The 18,242-nt window shown below is 50.7% G+C and overlaps 5 protein-coding genes across 5 annotated transcripts; 2 read left to right on the forward strand and 3 right to left on the reverse strand.

Moving 5' to 3' along the window:
* Positions 1 to 2,619: 2,619 nt before the first annotated feature.
* On the reverse strand, positions 2,620 to 7,170 carry J4E82_009708 (uncharacterized protein; the record flags this gene model as incomplete). The annotated part of the gene is made up of 3 exons (XM_051735930.1): positions 2,620 to 2,647; positions 3,116 to 6,676; positions 6,728 to 7,170. The coding sequence occupies 3 exons, from the start codon at positions 7,168 to 7,170 to the stop codon at positions 2,620 to 2,622; spliced, it is 4,032 nt and encodes a 1,343-aa protein (XP_051584311.1).
* Positions 7,171 to 8,034: 864 nt separating this feature from the next.
* J4E82_009709 (uncharacterized protein) lies at positions 8,035 to 9,945 on the reverse strand (the record flags this gene model as incomplete). The annotated part of the gene is made up of 1 exon (XM_051735931.1): positions 8,035 to 9,945. One exon carries the CDS (start codon positions 9,943 to 9,945, stop codon positions 8,035 to 8,037), a length of 1,911 nt encoding a protein of 636 aa, XP_051584312.1.
* Positions 9,946 to 10,428: 483 nt separating this feature from the next.
* On the reverse strand, positions 10,429 to 11,025 carry J4E82_009710 (uncharacterized protein; the record flags this gene model as incomplete). The annotated part of the gene is made up of 1 exon (XM_051735932.1): positions 10,429 to 11,025. The coding sequence occupies one exon, from the start codon at positions 11,023 to 11,025 to the stop codon at positions 10,429 to 10,431; it is 597 nt and encodes a 198-aa protein (XP_051584313.1).
* Positions 11,026 to 11,315: 290 nt separating this feature from the next.
* Positions 11,316 to 14,240, forward strand: J4E82_009711 (uncharacterized protein; the record flags this gene model as incomplete). The annotated part of the gene is made up of 2 exons (XM_051735933.1): positions 11,316 to 12,700; positions 12,749 to 14,240. The coding sequence occupies 2 exons, from the start codon at positions 11,316 to 11,318 to the stop codon at positions 14,238 to 14,240; spliced, it is 2,877 nt and encodes a 958-aa protein (XP_051584314.1).
* Positions 14,241 to 14,632: 392 nt separating this feature from the next.
* J4E82_009712 (uncharacterized protein) lies at positions 14,633 to 17,561 on the forward strand (the record flags this gene model as incomplete). Its single annotated transcript, XM_051735934.1, has 3 exons — positions 14,633 to 14,690; positions 14,944 to 17,470; positions 17,531 to 17,561. The coding sequence occupies 3 exons, from the start codon at positions 14,633 to 14,635 to the stop codon at positions 17,559 to 17,561; spliced, it is 2,616 nt and encodes an 871-aa protein (XP_051584315.1).
* Between the last annotated feature and the right edge of the window lie 681 nt (positions 17,562 to 18,242).

Raw genomic sequence — 18,242 nt, forward strand, 5'->3', positions numbered from 1 at the left:
CAGCCAGATGTGCGCATTATTCTTATGGATTGAGAGAGCGCCTCCATTTAATTCTCAAGTCGCATCACTAGATTCAGAAGACCATCAAAGATGAATCGTGAAGAAAGCAAGAGCTACAACATCCCGCCTCTATCGATTAATAGGTGCATGCTTCCTAGCCATAAACTCTCTGCAAGCATATCTAGGTGGCTAACCTTGTGAACCATGTTGCATCCCTGTCTTTCTGCATCGGTGGCTTCGAATTACCGGTGGTATTTGTACTCATTATCCATGCAGCTTGAGGAACGTTGAAGTTAGCCAAACCCTCCACACTGTTGCTTTCTGGTGATCACGTACCTGACTATGCCATTCGTCCTCTCCCCATTTCCCGGTATGGAGCTTGCATTGATGCTTCGTGCACCAATGTACGCTCGATTCGGCCCATTGCTGGCAGAGTGAGCGGCATTCCTGGTTGGGATAACGGAGGTCGTTCCCATGCTCGTTTCCATACTCCTTTCCGTTGGTGCAGTCCTGTTGGAAATGATTAACAACCTTAAATCGGACACGAAAAGGCTTCAGAATAAGATTAGATACGTACTGTGTAGCACGCCCAGTAGTGTCGATGACATTGCCCGCATTCACCCCAATCACCTTTTCTGTATCCTCTGTCATGCTGTTTACCACCCTCTTGGTATTTCCAATCGGTACCAACAGCAACGGTAGCGAAGAGCGCGAAGAAGCTGAGGAGGAGGAGGAGGAGGAGGAGGAGTATGGATTTCATTGCGGAGTGATGATTGATCTCAACGGAAAAGGTAAGTACAAAGCTATGATACTGTTGATGGTTGGAAGGCCGTTGGAGTATAAGAGTGATGGATTGATGCTACGGAGGATGCTGACTGTATAGTATGTACGCTAAGGGTTGTGGCAGGTACCAAAAACAAAATGAGATGGCTCTTTCTTCAAAGGCAACGGTACTACCACATGAGCTAGCCTCTCTTCCAATGTTGCCAGCTCGACGCGAAGGAGCAATAAGGTGTAGAATCAATCCCGCAATCGGACCACATGTTTGCGACCAACAGATCTCAAAGAATTCCAAAGGAGACCGTACCACTGACATAGAGCCCACTGTATCCATAAAAGTCTGCAAGCATAAGGTAATACTCAACCTGGGGCTTACAACTTTGTGTTTCGAAATACGCTTTTCACTTTTAGTTCGTACCGTCTTTTCTGCGCCACCCGGATGCACAACGTCTCGCGCTGAGTCGTCATTGTGATACTGCTGTGCAGAATTTGGAAGCAGTGGGTCACCGTAGACTGGCTGTGCCATATAATCCAACTTGACCCATACACCCTCCTTGGACGAAGAATAGTAAGCAGACGCTGAGACCATTTGATGTTCGTGGGGGCGAAGACTACCTTCGCCTTCTCAAATGTTATCCTCATCCTCAGGGCCACCGCTGTATGGATCTAAGGACTTGCACTTCAGATATGGAGATACTGGGTAGGCAGACCTCGGTACCAGATCTCGTACCGGGTCGCCGATACCGGAAAAAACGCTGATGGGCTGTGTGATATGTCTTTCTGGTCGACAAGCGCGACATGACTATAATCCCGAGATGCCCGTTCTGCCGAGGGTTTGATTGGTAGCTCCCATTGTACCACGTCGTCGAGTCGTCTACCTTTTACTGGCTAATCTTTCATTTTTTTTTTGAATCAGCTACCTGAATGGTATCTCTCTACTTCTTCTCTTCTGCCGCGAGAATTGTAAGAGCTTCGAACGCAAGATCTATAAATTGTCGCTTTCGAAGCTCATTATTGTAACGTGGCGGGAGCCCTTTACATCATCTTGTCTTTTTGTGGAGTGATCATAGTCTGTATCGTTTCTCAAATCCTTTCATTCCCTGCTCTTGGGTAAGCTTATAACTGATTCCACCGTGATTGACTATAGCAGATGGTGTGCGGCTCGTTACTGAAGAAGTTATATAATCCAAAGAAGTAGGCCCGTTCATTGAGGCATGGTTCATTCCTCTAGCTGGTTTCTGAACTGGATCTAGTCAGCTACCACTAAGAAGACTAGCACCACTCGGTTATCAAACATAGGCTATCTGGCTTACACTCATGAAAAGGATATTGAGGAGGGTTGTCCGTGTCTATGAATAGGTTACAGTGGTTCATTTGGATATCGTTGTTGTCACATGCAACATGCTGGCCCTCTTGAATTCGGCCTTAAGCCTCCATTCACTCGTCATCTCGCAATTGTCCCGCTTGATTGTTCGGCTGTGAAGTTTCTTCGGGGATGATCAATGTAGCTTCCTCCTGAGGCACATCACCATAATTGTTGTCATGGTAGCTGTCATTGCCATCACAGCACTCATCGTCTTTGTTTCCTTTGTCAACCTAGATGCGGTCATTGTTGCTTCTATGATTGCTGTCATGATCACTGCTATGGTTGCTAGCACGATTGCTTGCACGATCGCTCTTCGCATTAGATCGCGTCGACGCAGTGCTTGAAGCTCGCTCCATGTCTAGGTTTTTACTTCCAGTAATTTCAGTTAAAGGTGATGCTACATCCTCGTGAGATCTAGTCGTGTCTGCATAATCATATTCCAAAGTACCATCCTTCATGGCTGACAGCAGAGCTCATGGGTCACTATCGATGTCAACCATCCTGTTTGGATCTATTGTTGTAGTAGCTGGAAGGGCTGATGATTGGTGTGCGCTTCTCGGAGAATTATTTGATAATTCATTTGCATCGCTCATAGCTGGCTGGGCAGTGTAACCTACAGAAGGCTGCATGTGGTCATAAGACACCGAACCCACTGACGAGATTTCAGACGCCATGCCTGCTGCAGGCTGTAGAGAATCATAACTTGGTGGGTTTACTGGTGGAGCAGCCATTCCTATCGAGGTGTCTAAAGGATCGTGAGCGGAACTCCTTATCAACGGATCATCCGACGTCGACAATGTGGCCTCCGGTAGCCTCATGGGTCGATAACCTAGCCTCCTGGTCGGAGAGACAATAGCATCACGTTGGAGATAAGATGGCGTCGACGCGTTGGTACTCGACGATCGACGAAAAGGATTTGTGCTGTTCAACCTATCCAAAACGCTTGGATTGAAGCCTTCTGGTACGTACGGACGTGGCTTTGACGGATCGAAAGGGAGCGACGAAGCGCGGATGCTGTCGTAACCACTAGATGATATCGATGGTCTGGGATAGGACGATGGCGAAGTGGAATTTGACTTCTGCAATCGGGGCGAGTTTGATGCATCTTGGAACTTCGATGCGAAGGGACTGTTGTTAGTAGCGACTGCAGACGTCCAAGCCGGTGATGGAATCTTCGACGTATCACCAACCTTGTTTGCCATATCTTGTAATGCAGCCCGCTTTATCGGATCCGAGTTGAAGTCCGCCATCCTTTCGAGAAGGTTTTTGGTCATAGGAGGTGCTGGTTTGAGTCGAGGCTGGACGTCACCTTCGTCAAAGTTGAAGGATACTGGACCATTGTAGCGCGTTTTCGGCATCGATTGCTGGGCTGGAGCTTGTAGAGGCGAGAACATGACGGCTGAGGACGTGGAAGATCCCGTAATATTGCCTTTCCGATCTTTCCAAGACTTTGGTGTCAAAAATTTACCGCCCTCTCGCTTTTCTGGTCTATCGATGCTCTCCACAAAGTCCAGAATCTGACTGTCAGTTGTGCAGCCGAATCTCGCCGCTTCTTCCCTTGTCGCGTCAGTGATTATCAGATGGGATTCAGTACCGTCGTCGTCAGGTAAGGATGCGCTAACGCTATTCCCCTTTTTGCTGGGGTAGGCTTCTTCGCTGACTAACGCAGAGTTGTCGATAAGCTCTCTACCTCCATTCTTCAGTACCGGTATCTTGCGATTCATCTCCTCCATAAGCAAGTTTGCTCCAATCGCATCAAGGTCGGTGCTGTCAGGTGGATTCGACAAAGTTGATAAACTATCAGAGTAGTCGAGTCGGAAAGCGGTATTGGATTCAGTTTTGGAAGCAGCGACTCTTGCGCTGAGATCGTCATCCACGCGACCTTCTACTTCATTTGCGGCAGCATTGGTATCGTCTCCAACTTCCCCTTCAAATTCGTCTCGGGGTTCAGCACCTTCGGCTTCAGGATGGAACCAATCGACCCCTTCTTGGGCATATTGGAAGTTCTCGTGATTCTCGCCGAAAAACTCATATGCTGCCATGTCGACTTCTCGAAAGATTTGGCATGGTTGCCCGTATGTTTCCTCTAATGGCCTCATGCCCGCGGATCGATGAGGTGGGTAATCGGGGTTGTCGACGATTTGTCTGTCTTCCCAGAGCTGAACCAGGCGTGTCTTGGGGCTGATGTCCGTCCAATTGAGACCATCGGTATCGGTATTGGTTTCATCGTCGACGGTAGTCGGGAGCTGAGAATCACCTAGGGAAGTATTTGGTGCGGTCTCAAAGTCGTGGTCGATACCGCGTGTCTGTTGATAGTCGGTGTCATGGTTGTTGGAATCGATCCCCATGATCCCTGCGGTAAGATGTCCGGGCTTGTCATCGGCTCTACGAATGTCATCATGACTCTGGTTTCTGATACCTGGTAGTTTCACGTATCCATTCAAAGGTAAATCAAGATCTCTTTGTGCATCTATTTGCATCTGTTTATCTTTCTTTGCGACTCCAGTCTGTGCAAACTCTTCAGTTCCGAAGTCATCGATCTGTTGAGATGGAGAGATATTCTCGCCTGAGTCACCAGAGCTTGCATTCGAAAATGGGCTGTATGTACCCGATGGATCGGTAGGAGGTGCTCGCGTAGTCGAAGATCTCGGCACGTTGGCAGAGGAAAGATGGCCATCGGCACTAGCGTAAATGCTGTCCCAGTCATCATCATCGTCAGTGTTGTGATCTTGCCCTCCCTCCACATCAGATGGAGTCGTGAAACTCTCATTTGGCTGACCGTCTTCACTCTGAGCGGCTTGAATCGCTTTCGGCAATTCAGTAGTGTTGAATTGCGCCGATGCAGATGCGTTGCAACCAGCATTGCCGATCTCGGCTGCGCCTATGATGGCTACATCAATCATTTCACTGTCTTCGTCGTTGTCCGTCATGGTGGTATCCGCAGCGGCAGCAATGGCTCCGCCAGCGTTTGAGAATGGTGCTGCTGAAGTAGTTCCACCAACCGTCGATGACTGAAGACGTCCATGTGGCTCAGAACGATCGCTGCTATCATCGCTGCTATCATCGCTGCCATCTCCATCTTTCGGATTGTTCGATTCAAGTTTGTTGTCCAAGATATGAACGTCATTGTTGATCTGGGTGTCGAGAACGATCTCACCGTGAAAGCCCTCTCCACTCGAAGAACCTCCGCCCCGATCAGAAGCCTCTTTATTATCCGTACCTCCCATTGTTATGTCATCTCCAGAATTTGCTGACAAGACTTTCAGCTCCAGCATATCAGCACCATTTTCCGGAACACCACCCATAGGTGTGTCGATCACATTACCATGCTCGTCTTGAAAGCCGTCTTCAGCAGTTGAGGGTATTATAACCGGATCCACATCCATGAGAGTCCTCTCAACCGGTTGTTCCGTTTTAGTTCCTGTCTGCTCGTTATCATCGCAGTTATCGACAAGCGGAGCTGCTTCATCGGAAGCCGCCTGTACCGAAGTAATGACTTCATTTCGTTTAGCTCCACTCTCCATCTCCTCGCGCAGCTGTTCAGCTGCCGCCAAAGCTTCATCATCTAGTCCTTCAGTTTCGTCTATGGGCTGTTCCTCAAAGGATCTGTCATCCAGACCAGTTACGCCACCGCTTGAGCTAAAGTCTCCTTCATCGTCGCTGTCTCTCTCGTTGTGTTGTTGGTCTTGCTGTTGACCGTCCGCCTGAGCGTTCTCCACATAACCAATCCTATCTTCTGTACAAGGATGCTCCAGTTCGTCAGCAAGCTTGTCTTCGTCCAGTGACTTGCTTGCATCGGGAGACGGCTCAGCACTCTGGATAATAGGTGCTGAGACTGTAGGGTTTGGAAGGCTTGATGGTCCCTGCTCGTTACCTGGATCCATGAACGGCATACCAGGTTCGGCCAGCCCAGTCCCGGGCGCGAAGGCAAGCTCGTGAGAAGGTTTTGTGTCTAAGACCGCAGGCGTCGTCGTGGTTGCGATTGGGGTACTCGTCTCATGATTACAATCCCCTTGCGGTCTGGAGCCTGACGAGCTTGTCATGAGGATAGGCAATGCATCTGGATTATCAACCTCTGCTGGCACTTCATTTGTGCTGGCGATGCGCTCTTGCGTAACATCAGGTGTTGCCGTTGGAGCAGGTGCAAAAAGAGAACCGGAAGAAGTCGCTGGGTATGATGCATCGGCTCTGACTAGAGAAGACGTATTTGAAAGAATAGTTGAGGTCTGAGGAGCAGGTACGGATGCAGTCGCAGATGGAGGTGCGGAAGCGAGAATCGAAAGATCGGTAGCCACAGAAACCGCTGAATCTTGAGCGAGAGGGGTCGGGACAGACTCGACAGGCGGCTCCAAGGTAGACTCTGATGTTGCTATCGCAGGTATCTCTCCGCGCAAAGCAGCTTGATATTCCCGCTCAGTATACATGTACATTGGTCGAAACGGCTGAGTAGTGTTCCATGCTTTTCTGGCTGTCTGTGTTTCATCCTCGTTGCTCGGCGGCTGAGTAGTATTCGTTCCAGATGTCATGTCTCTAAGCCTCTGTAAATACTCAATATCAATGGAAATTAAGGGCTGATCTTGCCTTGTGAGTTTAACTTGCAATCGAAAATTCGCATTCTCTTGCTCTGCAACAACCCTAGCCTCTTCTACGGCCCTCTCTTTTGCTGCTCGCGCTGCATTGTTAATGTAGAACCAATCTACCATTGGCTGCCACCACCATCTAGAAGGCAAAGGGAGAGCGACAGACCCAGGCGCACTCATTGCCAGTCTGGCTGGGGGATTAGGGGGTGCTTCCACAGCCAAGTCTTCGTCCGCCTGCATGACATCGGGAAATAGCTCATCAGCAGCAAGTACTTCGTCGATAGGTGTTTCATCGACGAGTGCTACGCTAGCAGGTTTTCCATTGGTAGGTGCTTGAATCTCAAGCGGGAGATGTATTAGTATGGCAAAAATGGTTATCAGAACGATGATGTAGTCTTGCGTGCAACCCAGAGCTCCGAAGGTGCCTAGGATATAAACCGCCATGAAGCTAACAGCGAAGCTTAGACTTGAACGAACCTTATGTTCGGGGTATGCTCTGGCGGCGATGACCCATCCCGCGGTGCAAAGGACGGTAACCAAAACAATGGTTATCGCGCGCGGAACCCACCGCCAAGTTCGGCGTTGACACCAGTTGCTATGGCAGCTCAGATCAATGTAAACTACGACAGGTTCAATGTTTGTGTTGTAGAAGAATCTTGAATTCGTCGAAATTTTTCCAAGGACCAGCGAGACCATCGCCCAAGTGTTTGAAACGGAGTCGGATATCATGCGGGTCAGTAGTTTTGCTGACCATTTTTGGAATGTTAAAGCACGTTTAGAAGTCATCAGCATCGCCTCTCTACTTGCGTGAGCGGTCGTCATTGATAGTTCTGTTGTGCAAGATTGAACAGTGTTCCAGATGCGGCTGAGAAGCATGGGACACAATGGCATCAACACACGTGCCAAAGTCAGGGTGACGATCACCATAGCACCGGTCTTGAGAGTGGGAACAGCCCATTCTGTCATAACTTCAGACACTTTCTCGGCGCCCAGAACGATGATAGTAAGCGACAACCAGAAGCGGTCTCCTCCGAGTGTAGGGTGCCATGGAGCAACAGGACGATCGTGCGCGACGCGGTTGTACCTCTCTTGAATCCGAGCTCGAATAGCCCGAAGACCACGGGAAACGATTGGTATGTGCATGAGGAGCACAGCGATCGAGAGGGCCCCATATTTCACCACGATAGCACAATGGTTGATGGGCAGAGACACGCCGCCGTTGATACCTTTGAAGCACTCGAAGACTTGCTGTGGATGGCTGGTAAGGTATACCGTAGCGGTGACGGCGGCGTAAACTGCTACATATGGCTACATCGCCTCCTTTACCAACCTATAGGTTTCGAAAACCGAGCGAGAGGCAAAGCTCAGTATCTGTCCGTAGTACGAATGAAGCAGGTATATAAAACCTGTCGTGGTGAAGACCAAGATGAAATCCTGAATATAATCGCTGAACCAACCTACGATCAAAGCGGCAATGGTGCCAACGAAGCCCTTGTACAGACGAAGACGATTTGCTTCCCACTGACTTAGTTCTGCATATTGGGGTAGTCGAGTAATCATCTGGTTGATCGTGATCAACAGGGCAATGAACAAAAACCCAATGAGAACAGCATATGGTACCCGGTCGGCGATGATGTGGTCGGCATGTTGCTTTCTCAAAATTCCGGATAGAGTTTCCTGCCATTGACGAACAAATCCTGTAAGATGTAACATGAAGGAGGAGATAGACTCCAGAGAGTGTCTGTACATGGCAAGGAATGAGTACCGCAAGGTCGGCCAACAGAAATCGAGACAAGGGAGACACCCAACGACAACTGTACACAGTGTAGCCATTAGAGTGGCATAGAGATCCTGGTCCAAGGGATCGTTGCCCGCAAGACCTATGCTTGTGGCGATAAGAATCGAAGGCACTAGTATCAGCACAATGTCTACCCAGCTGATAAAGTCGTTGTAGTTGGATGAGGCAGTAGGCTCTCCTTCCACACGATATGCCACATGACTCTCTTCAGACGCATGTCGGCTTTTAAAACTGGACAGACTTTCGGATTCCGCTAGTAATGGCGAAGCGTGGAGTGGTTCGCTGGACTGTCTCTCTACTGACGTTGTGAAGGCTGGGCGATGTTCTCCAAGCCTGGGGGAATCATCCAAAGTTTCAGACAGTAACTGCTCAGATGGTAATCGACTAGAGGCCGTCTTTGACGAAGGTTTGCGATCCTTGTTATCATTTGAAGGAGACTCAGTCTGCTTGTAGGACTTGGGCATAGCAGGCAAGTTGTTAGCGACCACCTGGAATAATGTCCGAGAAAGCTTCAGCCCAAATTCACCAGAGTCTATAGATGTAACACTACTAGATGCAATACCAGTAGTTTGTTGTGTCGCTTCGTTGGAGAGCCGTGGGTCGTCCGGAGTGGAATTCCCGTGAGTGGGTATTCCATGCGAAGACATGTTCGGTGATACTGTAGAGACCATGTTTGTACAGTTAGAGGCTTCTTTATCTGACGCAGACGAGTCAGCATCAATGGAGTTACTTGCAGATTCGCCTTCCGGCTCCGAGGATCTATTCAACGGTGCTGAGGTCTGAGTACCAGCCCATCTAACAGGGCATCGCGATGAGCTTGCCGCTGTTTCGTCTGATGCGGCGATCAACGAAACGGAGGTCTTGATGGATGGTTTCGGTGCGATATGATCGGAGGATATGTTTGGTGTTTCCGCTGGCACGGCTCCCAAGACCTTGTTGACTACATCCGGCGATGTCTCAATCGTAGCGCTGGACGCGGGTCGGGCTTGAAATGAGCTGCTCTCTGTCGATGTGACAGAACGTACAGCTGGAGAGCCGGAGTCAGTATAGGCGAAATTGAATGGCGCGGAAGAATCCGATACTTCAGGTTCCATACCGTCTTTAGATGTCAGGATTATTTCGGTAGCCAGCGGAGGAGAAGCAGATCGCGTTATGACAACGACGGGTGGCGGGCGATTTCGAGAGAATGTCGCACTGACTGTGCCAAGTGCTTCGCTAGCGACGGGTATGGATTCAGCGACATGTGTAGTCGACTGCCTAGGCTTTTGACACCAGAACTTGGCTTGCTCAAACGTTGGGACGTAGCGCGGCACAGCAGCAGCAACTGCACCCACAGCGTAGAGCCCGGCTGCTAGTTCGGGTTGTTGACCCCATAGATCTGCAAAAGCTTGCAATGCGAGGCCTGGAAGAGCGGCGGCCATGGTTTGTGACTTCGCGGGATCCAGAAAGTATGTGTATCGATTTTGAAATATCGTCGGTATGCACGCCTGTAATACTGTACTGTGATGAAATGTCTTACTAAGACGAGCTACACTTGACATGCACAAAAGTCGAGAAGATGCCGCACATGTACTCAGGGGCACAAAGCAACCTACTTGAGTCGTGGCAGACAAGCAAAGACACAAGTGAAAGGAGGATAACCTGACATCAAAATGAAGTTCACACTGTTGTTGTCCGCCGAAAGAAGACCACCTCATTGTTGTGGTCAACAAGACAAAGAGTGCGCAAACAATTGGTCGACGCAGCATCGTGGCATGAACATCGCTTGCACTTGAGGATGACCTGCGAGTTGCGCAGCTATCGGCATACTCAGTAGTGACAGGGTTCTATGCCAATTTGAAGTTCTAGCCGCAGAGACGATTGACCCTGAGTCACTCGAGCCTTTGACGTTGAGATGCATCGTCTCAGGGCGTAGCTTTGTCTGCGACAGCGATCAATTCCCATGCTCTTCCCCCAACCAGCTCGGCGCTCTGCTCCTGAACATGCCAATCTGCGAAGCAAGTCTTGTAGTCATCCCAGTCAGCCTTGGGACCGGCCCATATGACCCGCCTCACACTGCCTTGACCATATTCTGCCAGATATTCGCGCACCAGCCCTACGCGTCGCGGGTAAACAAAGAGCCAATTCGTGGCTTCCGCAGCGAGCGGCTCGAGGAAGCGCGAACCGTGAACGACACGATGGTTTGAGGGAGGCAGATACTGGTTGGAGCTTGGCTCTACTTCGACGCCGATGATGTGGTGCGCGTGAGGTTTGACGATGAGGTAACTCTCGAGCAGGCCAAAGCCGCTTCCGACGGATAGAGCAAGCGATGGGGGTTGAGGAAGGAGCGACGCGAAGTATGCGATGAGGGGTTTGCTAAGAGCCAGACAACATCCCGAGTAGGCTGTAGGTGTTGCCGTCAGTACGGGCAGTTCGGAGGCGGCTTCTACTATGGGGGATGCCTCATTGTCTAGAGCATCCACATCCGGCTGGAGCGGTGGCATGCGAGCCTCAAGGCCCATGACAAAGTAAGAGGTAGTTCTTCGCAGATACCAAGATCAACTGTGTACCGCGAGAATGCTCGTATCGCATCTCCGACTTTGGCCAATATCAGTGTGATGGTGGTGACATAATGCTTGGCGTTTCCTTCTCTGCTAAGCACACATGCGGCTAGCGTCTTGGAGCTATGATCCATCACATGCAATGCACAAGACGCGCCCCGCCATAGCTACAACAACCGAATCCACCGTGTCTTGCGTCATCTTCGTCTACCGAGAGCTTTTGGAAGATACGTGGCTCCACGAGAGCTACCATGGCCCGCCTTAATCCCTTCTCGTTTACCCCGGGGCCAGTCATCTTCTTTACCACCGTTATTTACGTGGGCCTCTTTGCTGGCCTGCTCGTTACCCACCTGACGGTACCAAACTACCCATCTAATCCGCCAGCCGGCATCAACCTCACCGAAGCTTGGGGCGACCTCCAGCACATTACGCGCCGCTTCCATCCCTACAACAGCCAGGCCAACGACGATGTACGCGATTATCTACTTACACGCATCAAGAGCATCGTCAGCTCCAAGGACCTGGGAGAGGGCCAAGTCGAGCTGTTCAATGACTTGACCTCCAATGCGACCTTTTCGTCCGGTAGTACCTCTGTCTACTTTGAAGGCACCAATCTCATCGTCGCTATCCGCGGATCCGACGATGACGAACCCTTCAACTCTACTGATCGTGGTTCGGAAAACGGTGGTGTGCTTGTGAATGCCCATTACGATTCTGTGAGCAGTGGCTATGGTGCAACTGACGATGGCGTCGGTGTCGTGACGATCTTACAACTTCTCTCATACTTTACAGAGTCCAAGAACTGGCCCAAGAGAACTGTGGTACTGCTGCTCAACAACGGCGAAGAGGACTATCTAAATGGCGCCAAAGCTTTCATGCGAAACCCGATATCTCAAGTCCCCCACACGTTCGTGAACCTTGAGGGAGTTGGAGCCGGTGGTAGAGCTGCTTTGTTTAGAAGCACCGATACCGAGATTACTAGGTTCTACAAAAAGTCCAAGTATCCCTTCGGGACAGTCGTGAGCGGTGATGGTTTCAAGAGGGGCTTGGTCCGGAGCGAGACTGACTACAAAGTCTTCCATGGCGAACTCGGGATGCGAGGTCTGGACTTTGCGTTCTTGGAGCCAAGGGCACGATATCACACGATTGAAGATTCTTCACGCGAAACGTCAATGAACTCGGTTTGGCACATGCTTTCAGCAGCTCTAGCCACGACATCTGGACTGGCTGCCATCACTGGTGACGAGTTCACTGGCCCAGAAAGCCTTGACAATGGAAGGGTCAATGCTGGAACCGGTAGTGACGGTGTATGGTTTGATCTCTTCGGAAGGGTTTTCGTTGTGTTCAAACTGCATACTCTGTTCGCTTTGTGTGTTACTCTGCTAGTTGTTGCACCTCTTACACTAATTGGCCTAACTTTTGGTCTTTTCAAGGCCGACAAGAACTACTTATTAGCACGTAAGGCCTACGTGCATTCATCAGACGACGACAATCCGGTGCACCTCTACGGCTGGCGCGGCTTCTTTCGCTTTCCTATCATCTTTGTGTCCGCATCCGCTGTTGTTATCGCATTGGCATATCTCATAGTCAGATTCAATGCTTTTATTGTGTATAGCAGCCCATTCGCTGTTTGGAGGTAAGTCATCCATGCTGCCGCTTGATCTTGTACTGACAATCTCAACAGTATGATGCTCTCGGCATGGGTCTTTGTCGCGTGGTTCCTTGCCCGAGGAGCTGATGCTATGCGACCATCTGCACTTCAGCGTATGTACGCTTTGATTTGGCTTTTCGTCGGCTCCTTTGTCTTTCTCACTATCATCACGGTGTTCGTGAATGACTACCAGATTGCTGCCGGTTACCCCGCGCTCTTCTACTTTGCGGCAGTGTTCGCAGCCATCCTCCTTTCCTACCTTGAGCTCTTCCTTGCCCCAAGCAAATCAGCATATGCTCGCCACTTCGAGCAAGAGAGTGAATCGCGACGCAACTCAGAGTCTGCAAGCAGGCCTCTTACGGGCAGCACCACTGCAGCACGGTCTGATGATCGTCCTGTGGGAGACGATGACGCCACTGAGACCACCTCACTCTTACGAGGCGATCGACGCGGATTTACAAGATATGGCGGCAACAGGCGAGACTCCATCAGTGAGGGAGGCGAAGATCATGCACAAGGACCCCGGCAAATAGATCTCGGCAACGTGTATCCTGGAGAACAAGAGTGGAGCGGCAAATTACCGAGCTGGATCTGGATCGTTCAACTTCTGCTGTTGGCGCCTATCGTGATCATCTTAGTTGGACAAGTTGGTCTGCTTCTTACCTCGGCCCTTTACCAGACGCCATCAGACGGTAATTCGACCTTGTTCATCTACCTCGCATTCGCAGGGCTTACGGTGCTGCTGCTCGCGCCAACCGGTCCTTTTATCCACCGCTTCACGTACCACATCCCCACCTTTCTGTTCCTGGTATGCGTGGCAACTGTCATTTACAACCTTGTGGCGTTCCCGTTCAGCAGGGATCATCGCTTGAAGGTGTATTTCGTTCAGCGAGTTAATTGCGAGACTGGCGACAACATTGTGTCCTTGACCGGCTTGGACGGCTATGTCCAACGCATTGTTGGCGAGTTACCCAGTGCGCAAGGCAAGCAGCTTATTTGCACGACACCCGAGGTCGCGACGCGTAAGGAGCTAAAGCAGTGCGAATGGCAGGGTCTTGACGCTAAAGTCGTGCCGAAGCCAGCGCATGCATCGTCATCCCGCAACAACACATACATCAGCAAATGGCTCGATTATTCGTTCCAGAAGGGCAACAGCTCCAACAAAGCGATAATACGCGTTGTTGGCCATAATACGCGCGCATGCCGCATTGTTTTCGACTCGCCCATAACAGCATTGAGCGTCGCCGGCGCTGTTTCAGATTCTCGCTTTAAACCCGTCGGTGTGGACGGGGCCCGGGAAGTGCGACTGTGGCATCGCGAATTTGGTCAGCCCTGGAACGTTAGCGTAGCTTGGAACGCCAAAGAACAATCGAAACTTTCTGGAAGGATTGTGTGCCTCTGGTCGGACGCCAATACAGGCGACATCCCTGCTTTCGATGAGGTGCAGCACTATCTGCCTGTATGGGCAATACCGTCCAAGATTAGCGATGGCTTGGTCGAGGGGTTTAAGCAGTTCGAAATTTAGCTCAGTGAGCTGTAGTTGCGGGGATCCCTGTTGAATCCCATTACTTTTGCTGCGATATCCATCACGGATGTAGTCGAGCACGGCGTCACAGGGCACCTGCAACCCCTCATGTTATCTGCGCATTTATGCGGGCTTGCTTCCCCTTTATCTTACCAATGCCCCGTCTTGTTCGTCTTTTGTCTGTTCATGTCTTTTTTGGAGTCTGGTGGTATGATCTTTACGGCGATTGCATCCGGTACACCCAACGTATAGCATTTGACGTCAACCTTAATGAACTCTATCATCACCGCGACCCAGGCATCTCACCCCGCTTCACTCTTCGACTCGCCTAATTCAAACTCTCGATTCCACGTCTCACCTCCGAACCGTTCCATAGCTTGGCTCGTGCCAGAATGCTGAGAGCGTTTGACGAAGCCCAACATACTGATCAACGTTACCCGTTGTCCACGGGTACAGGACCTATCCCTGCTTTACCACAAAGCTTTCTTTTAGTCACAGGAGAGACTATATCAACATCTTCAGAGCCATCTGCCTTGTCTTCGACATTGTCATCCGCCCTTGGCTCAACAACTGCGTCAACTGTGTGTTCCGCCAGCAACCCATCTGAGCTCGCGTGGCCAACAACCACATCAGGTATGTTTCCAGTCTATTTGTCTTTATTGCGCGTCTCCGACGCCACAACGGCCAACTAACGTCGATCAAGGCGACAGACCAGTCACAAGTGGCGTCTACCAACTTCTCCGCAGCACACGCAACACCGGAGCTTTCAGGGTCACATCGGGAGTAGATTCTGCGATCGACGTTCGCCGCAGGGTGTTGGATTTTGCTTTTGACTCGCCCCTTTCTACGATCATCGTCACAGCCTTACCAGGCACATTTCTCCTCGTTGCACGCCAGCTTCCAGATACCTGGGCGAGCAGACATCAAACGTCTATTGCAAACGCGTTGCACTTCGTCGCACTTGCCAGCTGCACGAATCATCAATTCGAAGCCGGAGACTTGTTAGTACTGGTTTTTGTCATGGTTGCGTTTGACGTGTTTCAGCGGGTTTTAGCGGCGGGCGCTACCAACCCTGACGGCGAATCAGATCTCCAACCCCGCTCGCCCTCGCCTTCCGAAACTCTCCGCAGCCAAACGCGCTCTGATCAGGCCAATGCGAGTATCGTGCTCGATCTTAATACAGCAGCCGTCGAGGATGGAGATTTCGAGCCAATTGAGCCATCTGTGTCATCACAGTCAGGGACATGCGATACAAAAACAACCACCGTGGACCCCAAAGATAGCGAGATCCTGCGACTGCAACGGTCGCTTACTGAATCCAAAACAGCACACAAGGCTCGTGAAGTCCAACTCCGTGTCACTAAGGAGGAGCTTCATAACGCACGCGATGCGCTCAACCAGACCTTCGCGGAATACTCCAGCCTCCGCGAACAGCTGAAGATTATCAAACAAAACTTGGGCCGGGACCATCAAGCTGTAGTATATCGGAAAGACATTGAGCTCTTTGCACTTCGAAAGGGCAACGAGCAGAAAGACAAGAACATCCAAGATCGCGACAACCAGCTGGAAGAGATGGCCCGGCAACACAAGACTATCATGGAAGTCAAAGACGCCCAGTTGAAACTGATGAGGGAGCGGCTGATCTCCATGGAGCGACAGTCAAGCCCACGGGAATCAGAGGATGGGGAGAATGCACTCGAAGTGAGGCTGCTTCGAGTCAGGAAAGGCAGAACCTCGCCGGAAGTTGAAGAAGACAAGGACGTGGTCATTGCAAAGCTGCAACAACAACTGGCCTTCAATAACAAGAGCAACGAAGAAGTCGTCAACCAGCAAGCTGAACTACAAAGAGCATGGGAGATGGCCAAGAAGATTCAGAAAGCCTTGAAGGAGGAGCGGGAAAGGCATACACAGACGCGAGAGCAGCTAGAAGAGGCCACGGTCAAACTTGCGGAAGCGGAGCCACAGCCCAGGAGTCGGGCCGGCTCTGTTGTAGGACGACTACCGACGATCGATGAGGACGAACACGACAAGGACGAGCTTGAAGCCATGTTCAATACTACTCAGCAGGATAACCTCCGACTATATGCTGAGGTGGCTGCTCTAGAAAAGCGACTGAGCGACGCCAATGCACGTTTGTTTGCAGCAATGCAGGAGGTAGAGTCCTTCAGGGTGCAGCTAAATCAAGAGAAAGAGGTCACTGAAGACATGGAAACTGCGCGTCCCAGCGTAGTACACCGTGTACACTTCCAGCGCATGGAGGGTCAGGTATCTGAGCTAAGGGAAGCGCTCGCTAGCAAGGACGAAGAGATGGAGTTACTCAGAAACACCATTGCGGAGAAGGACCATTACGTCAAGGACATACAGGGCGAACTCGATGCAGCTGCCAGCTTTCACACGCAAGATCAAGACGAGATCGAACGCTTGAAGCAATCGATCGACGAGCTGCAAGCGACAAAGTACCAGCTCATGCTCGATCACGAACGCCTTGGATCGCAACGTACCCGGCAGCGCGTCATCTCCACGGAGCGTACTGATCGTTCATCCGCTCGCTCAAGTGGTGCGACACTCATCCAAGAATTGAGTCCACCGCTGACGAAGCATGCAGAGGAGACGCCACCCGTGGAAACTCTACCAACCATGCCGGTAGTACCAGAACGGGAAGGAAGTATCCAAGAAACACCCCAACGACACCTCCGCAGCAAAAGTTCACCAAAGGAATCATCGAACCGCTGGAGCTTGATGTCGCACGACGTCCCACCTGCTGAGCTGAGAGAGCTGAAGAGCAACCGCAGGAGGAGTCTGGGTCTTAAGGTTATGATGCAGAAGATGGTCAGGAAGAACCAGGAGGCTGATTCTACATCCACTGAGGCTGTGAAGACACGGGCTGAAGAGCCTCTGAAGCGGGAAGAGTCTAAATTGAGGCGCGTGCTTGCACCCAAGGACAAGAACCTGTCTATTCGTCCTTCTACCGCTGCATCAGCCATTGCGTCCAAGCCTGTCGGTGCTCAACCTCTCGCTACACCCAAGACCTCGCCGCTACCTCAGGCTGTGCGTCCGCCGAACCCAAGACGTAATTCTCCCGCTACCCCACGGTATTACGCTACCCAGAGCGCGACGAACCAGGCAACAAACCCAGCTGAGACGGAGAACGTGGAGAAGAAGGAGAGACCCCGCAGTGCGATGGGTGTTGAGCCGGCAAGACCGAAGAGCCGATTGAGCTGGGGCTCTACGTAAGTCCATTCCTTTAGCGAACGGTGATTTTGTAACAGGAAAATGCTAACTAAGACCAGGAACAAACTTAAACGACGATCATTGTACTGATGATGACAAACATGGTGTGGCATTTATATTCAGGCGTTCAAAATGGGGTTTCGCGATATCCAGTGCGCATGAGTTGATGCTTTCCGGATCGATGACTCGAAGAACATTTTCATTGGGTTTATAGGGTTGATACTTTAAAATGGGCGTAATATTAGATCCGGGTATGCAAATATGTGTAATGTATTGTTAGCTTTGCGATATCATATTGAAGATAATGAAATCTTAAATATTACATCTTTCAGCCAATACACAAACTTGATAGCTGGTGCGGATAGGTACTTTTGTATGTAACCTTTTTTGGTGACGAGACCATCCAGTAACAGCATCTTTTAGCTGTGTGGTTACTTCATTCATTACATCACTACCCCGCTATGCACGTGGGTGTCTACATTCGGCACTTCACCCCTTCACGTTGCTGGTCAACAGAAATATCGACGCGACACTAAAGCCACTTTCCCTCGTTAAGCCAGCCGCTGAATATCCACCGAGAACCATAGCTGTCGCTCGCCACACGATACCACTATTGAAGATAAGCGCGGGATGTTGAGAGGCACTTCCAGCTGGATGCTGCAACACTCTTCATTGTACCCACTCTCGGATAGTTTTCATCGATTCCGAACATGCAGCGCGACGACCGTGTTCCTCTCAAGGAGATTTATGACAATCCGGAAGCTCTTCACG

The sequence above is a fragment of the Alternaria postmessia genome, assembly GCF_024291825.1.
Source record: "Alternaria postmessia strain BMP 2775 chromosome Unknown scaffold_98, whole genome shotgun sequence".
NCBI lineage: Eukaryota > Fungi > Ascomycota > Dothideomycetes > Pleosporales > Pleosporaceae > Alternaria > Alternaria postmessia.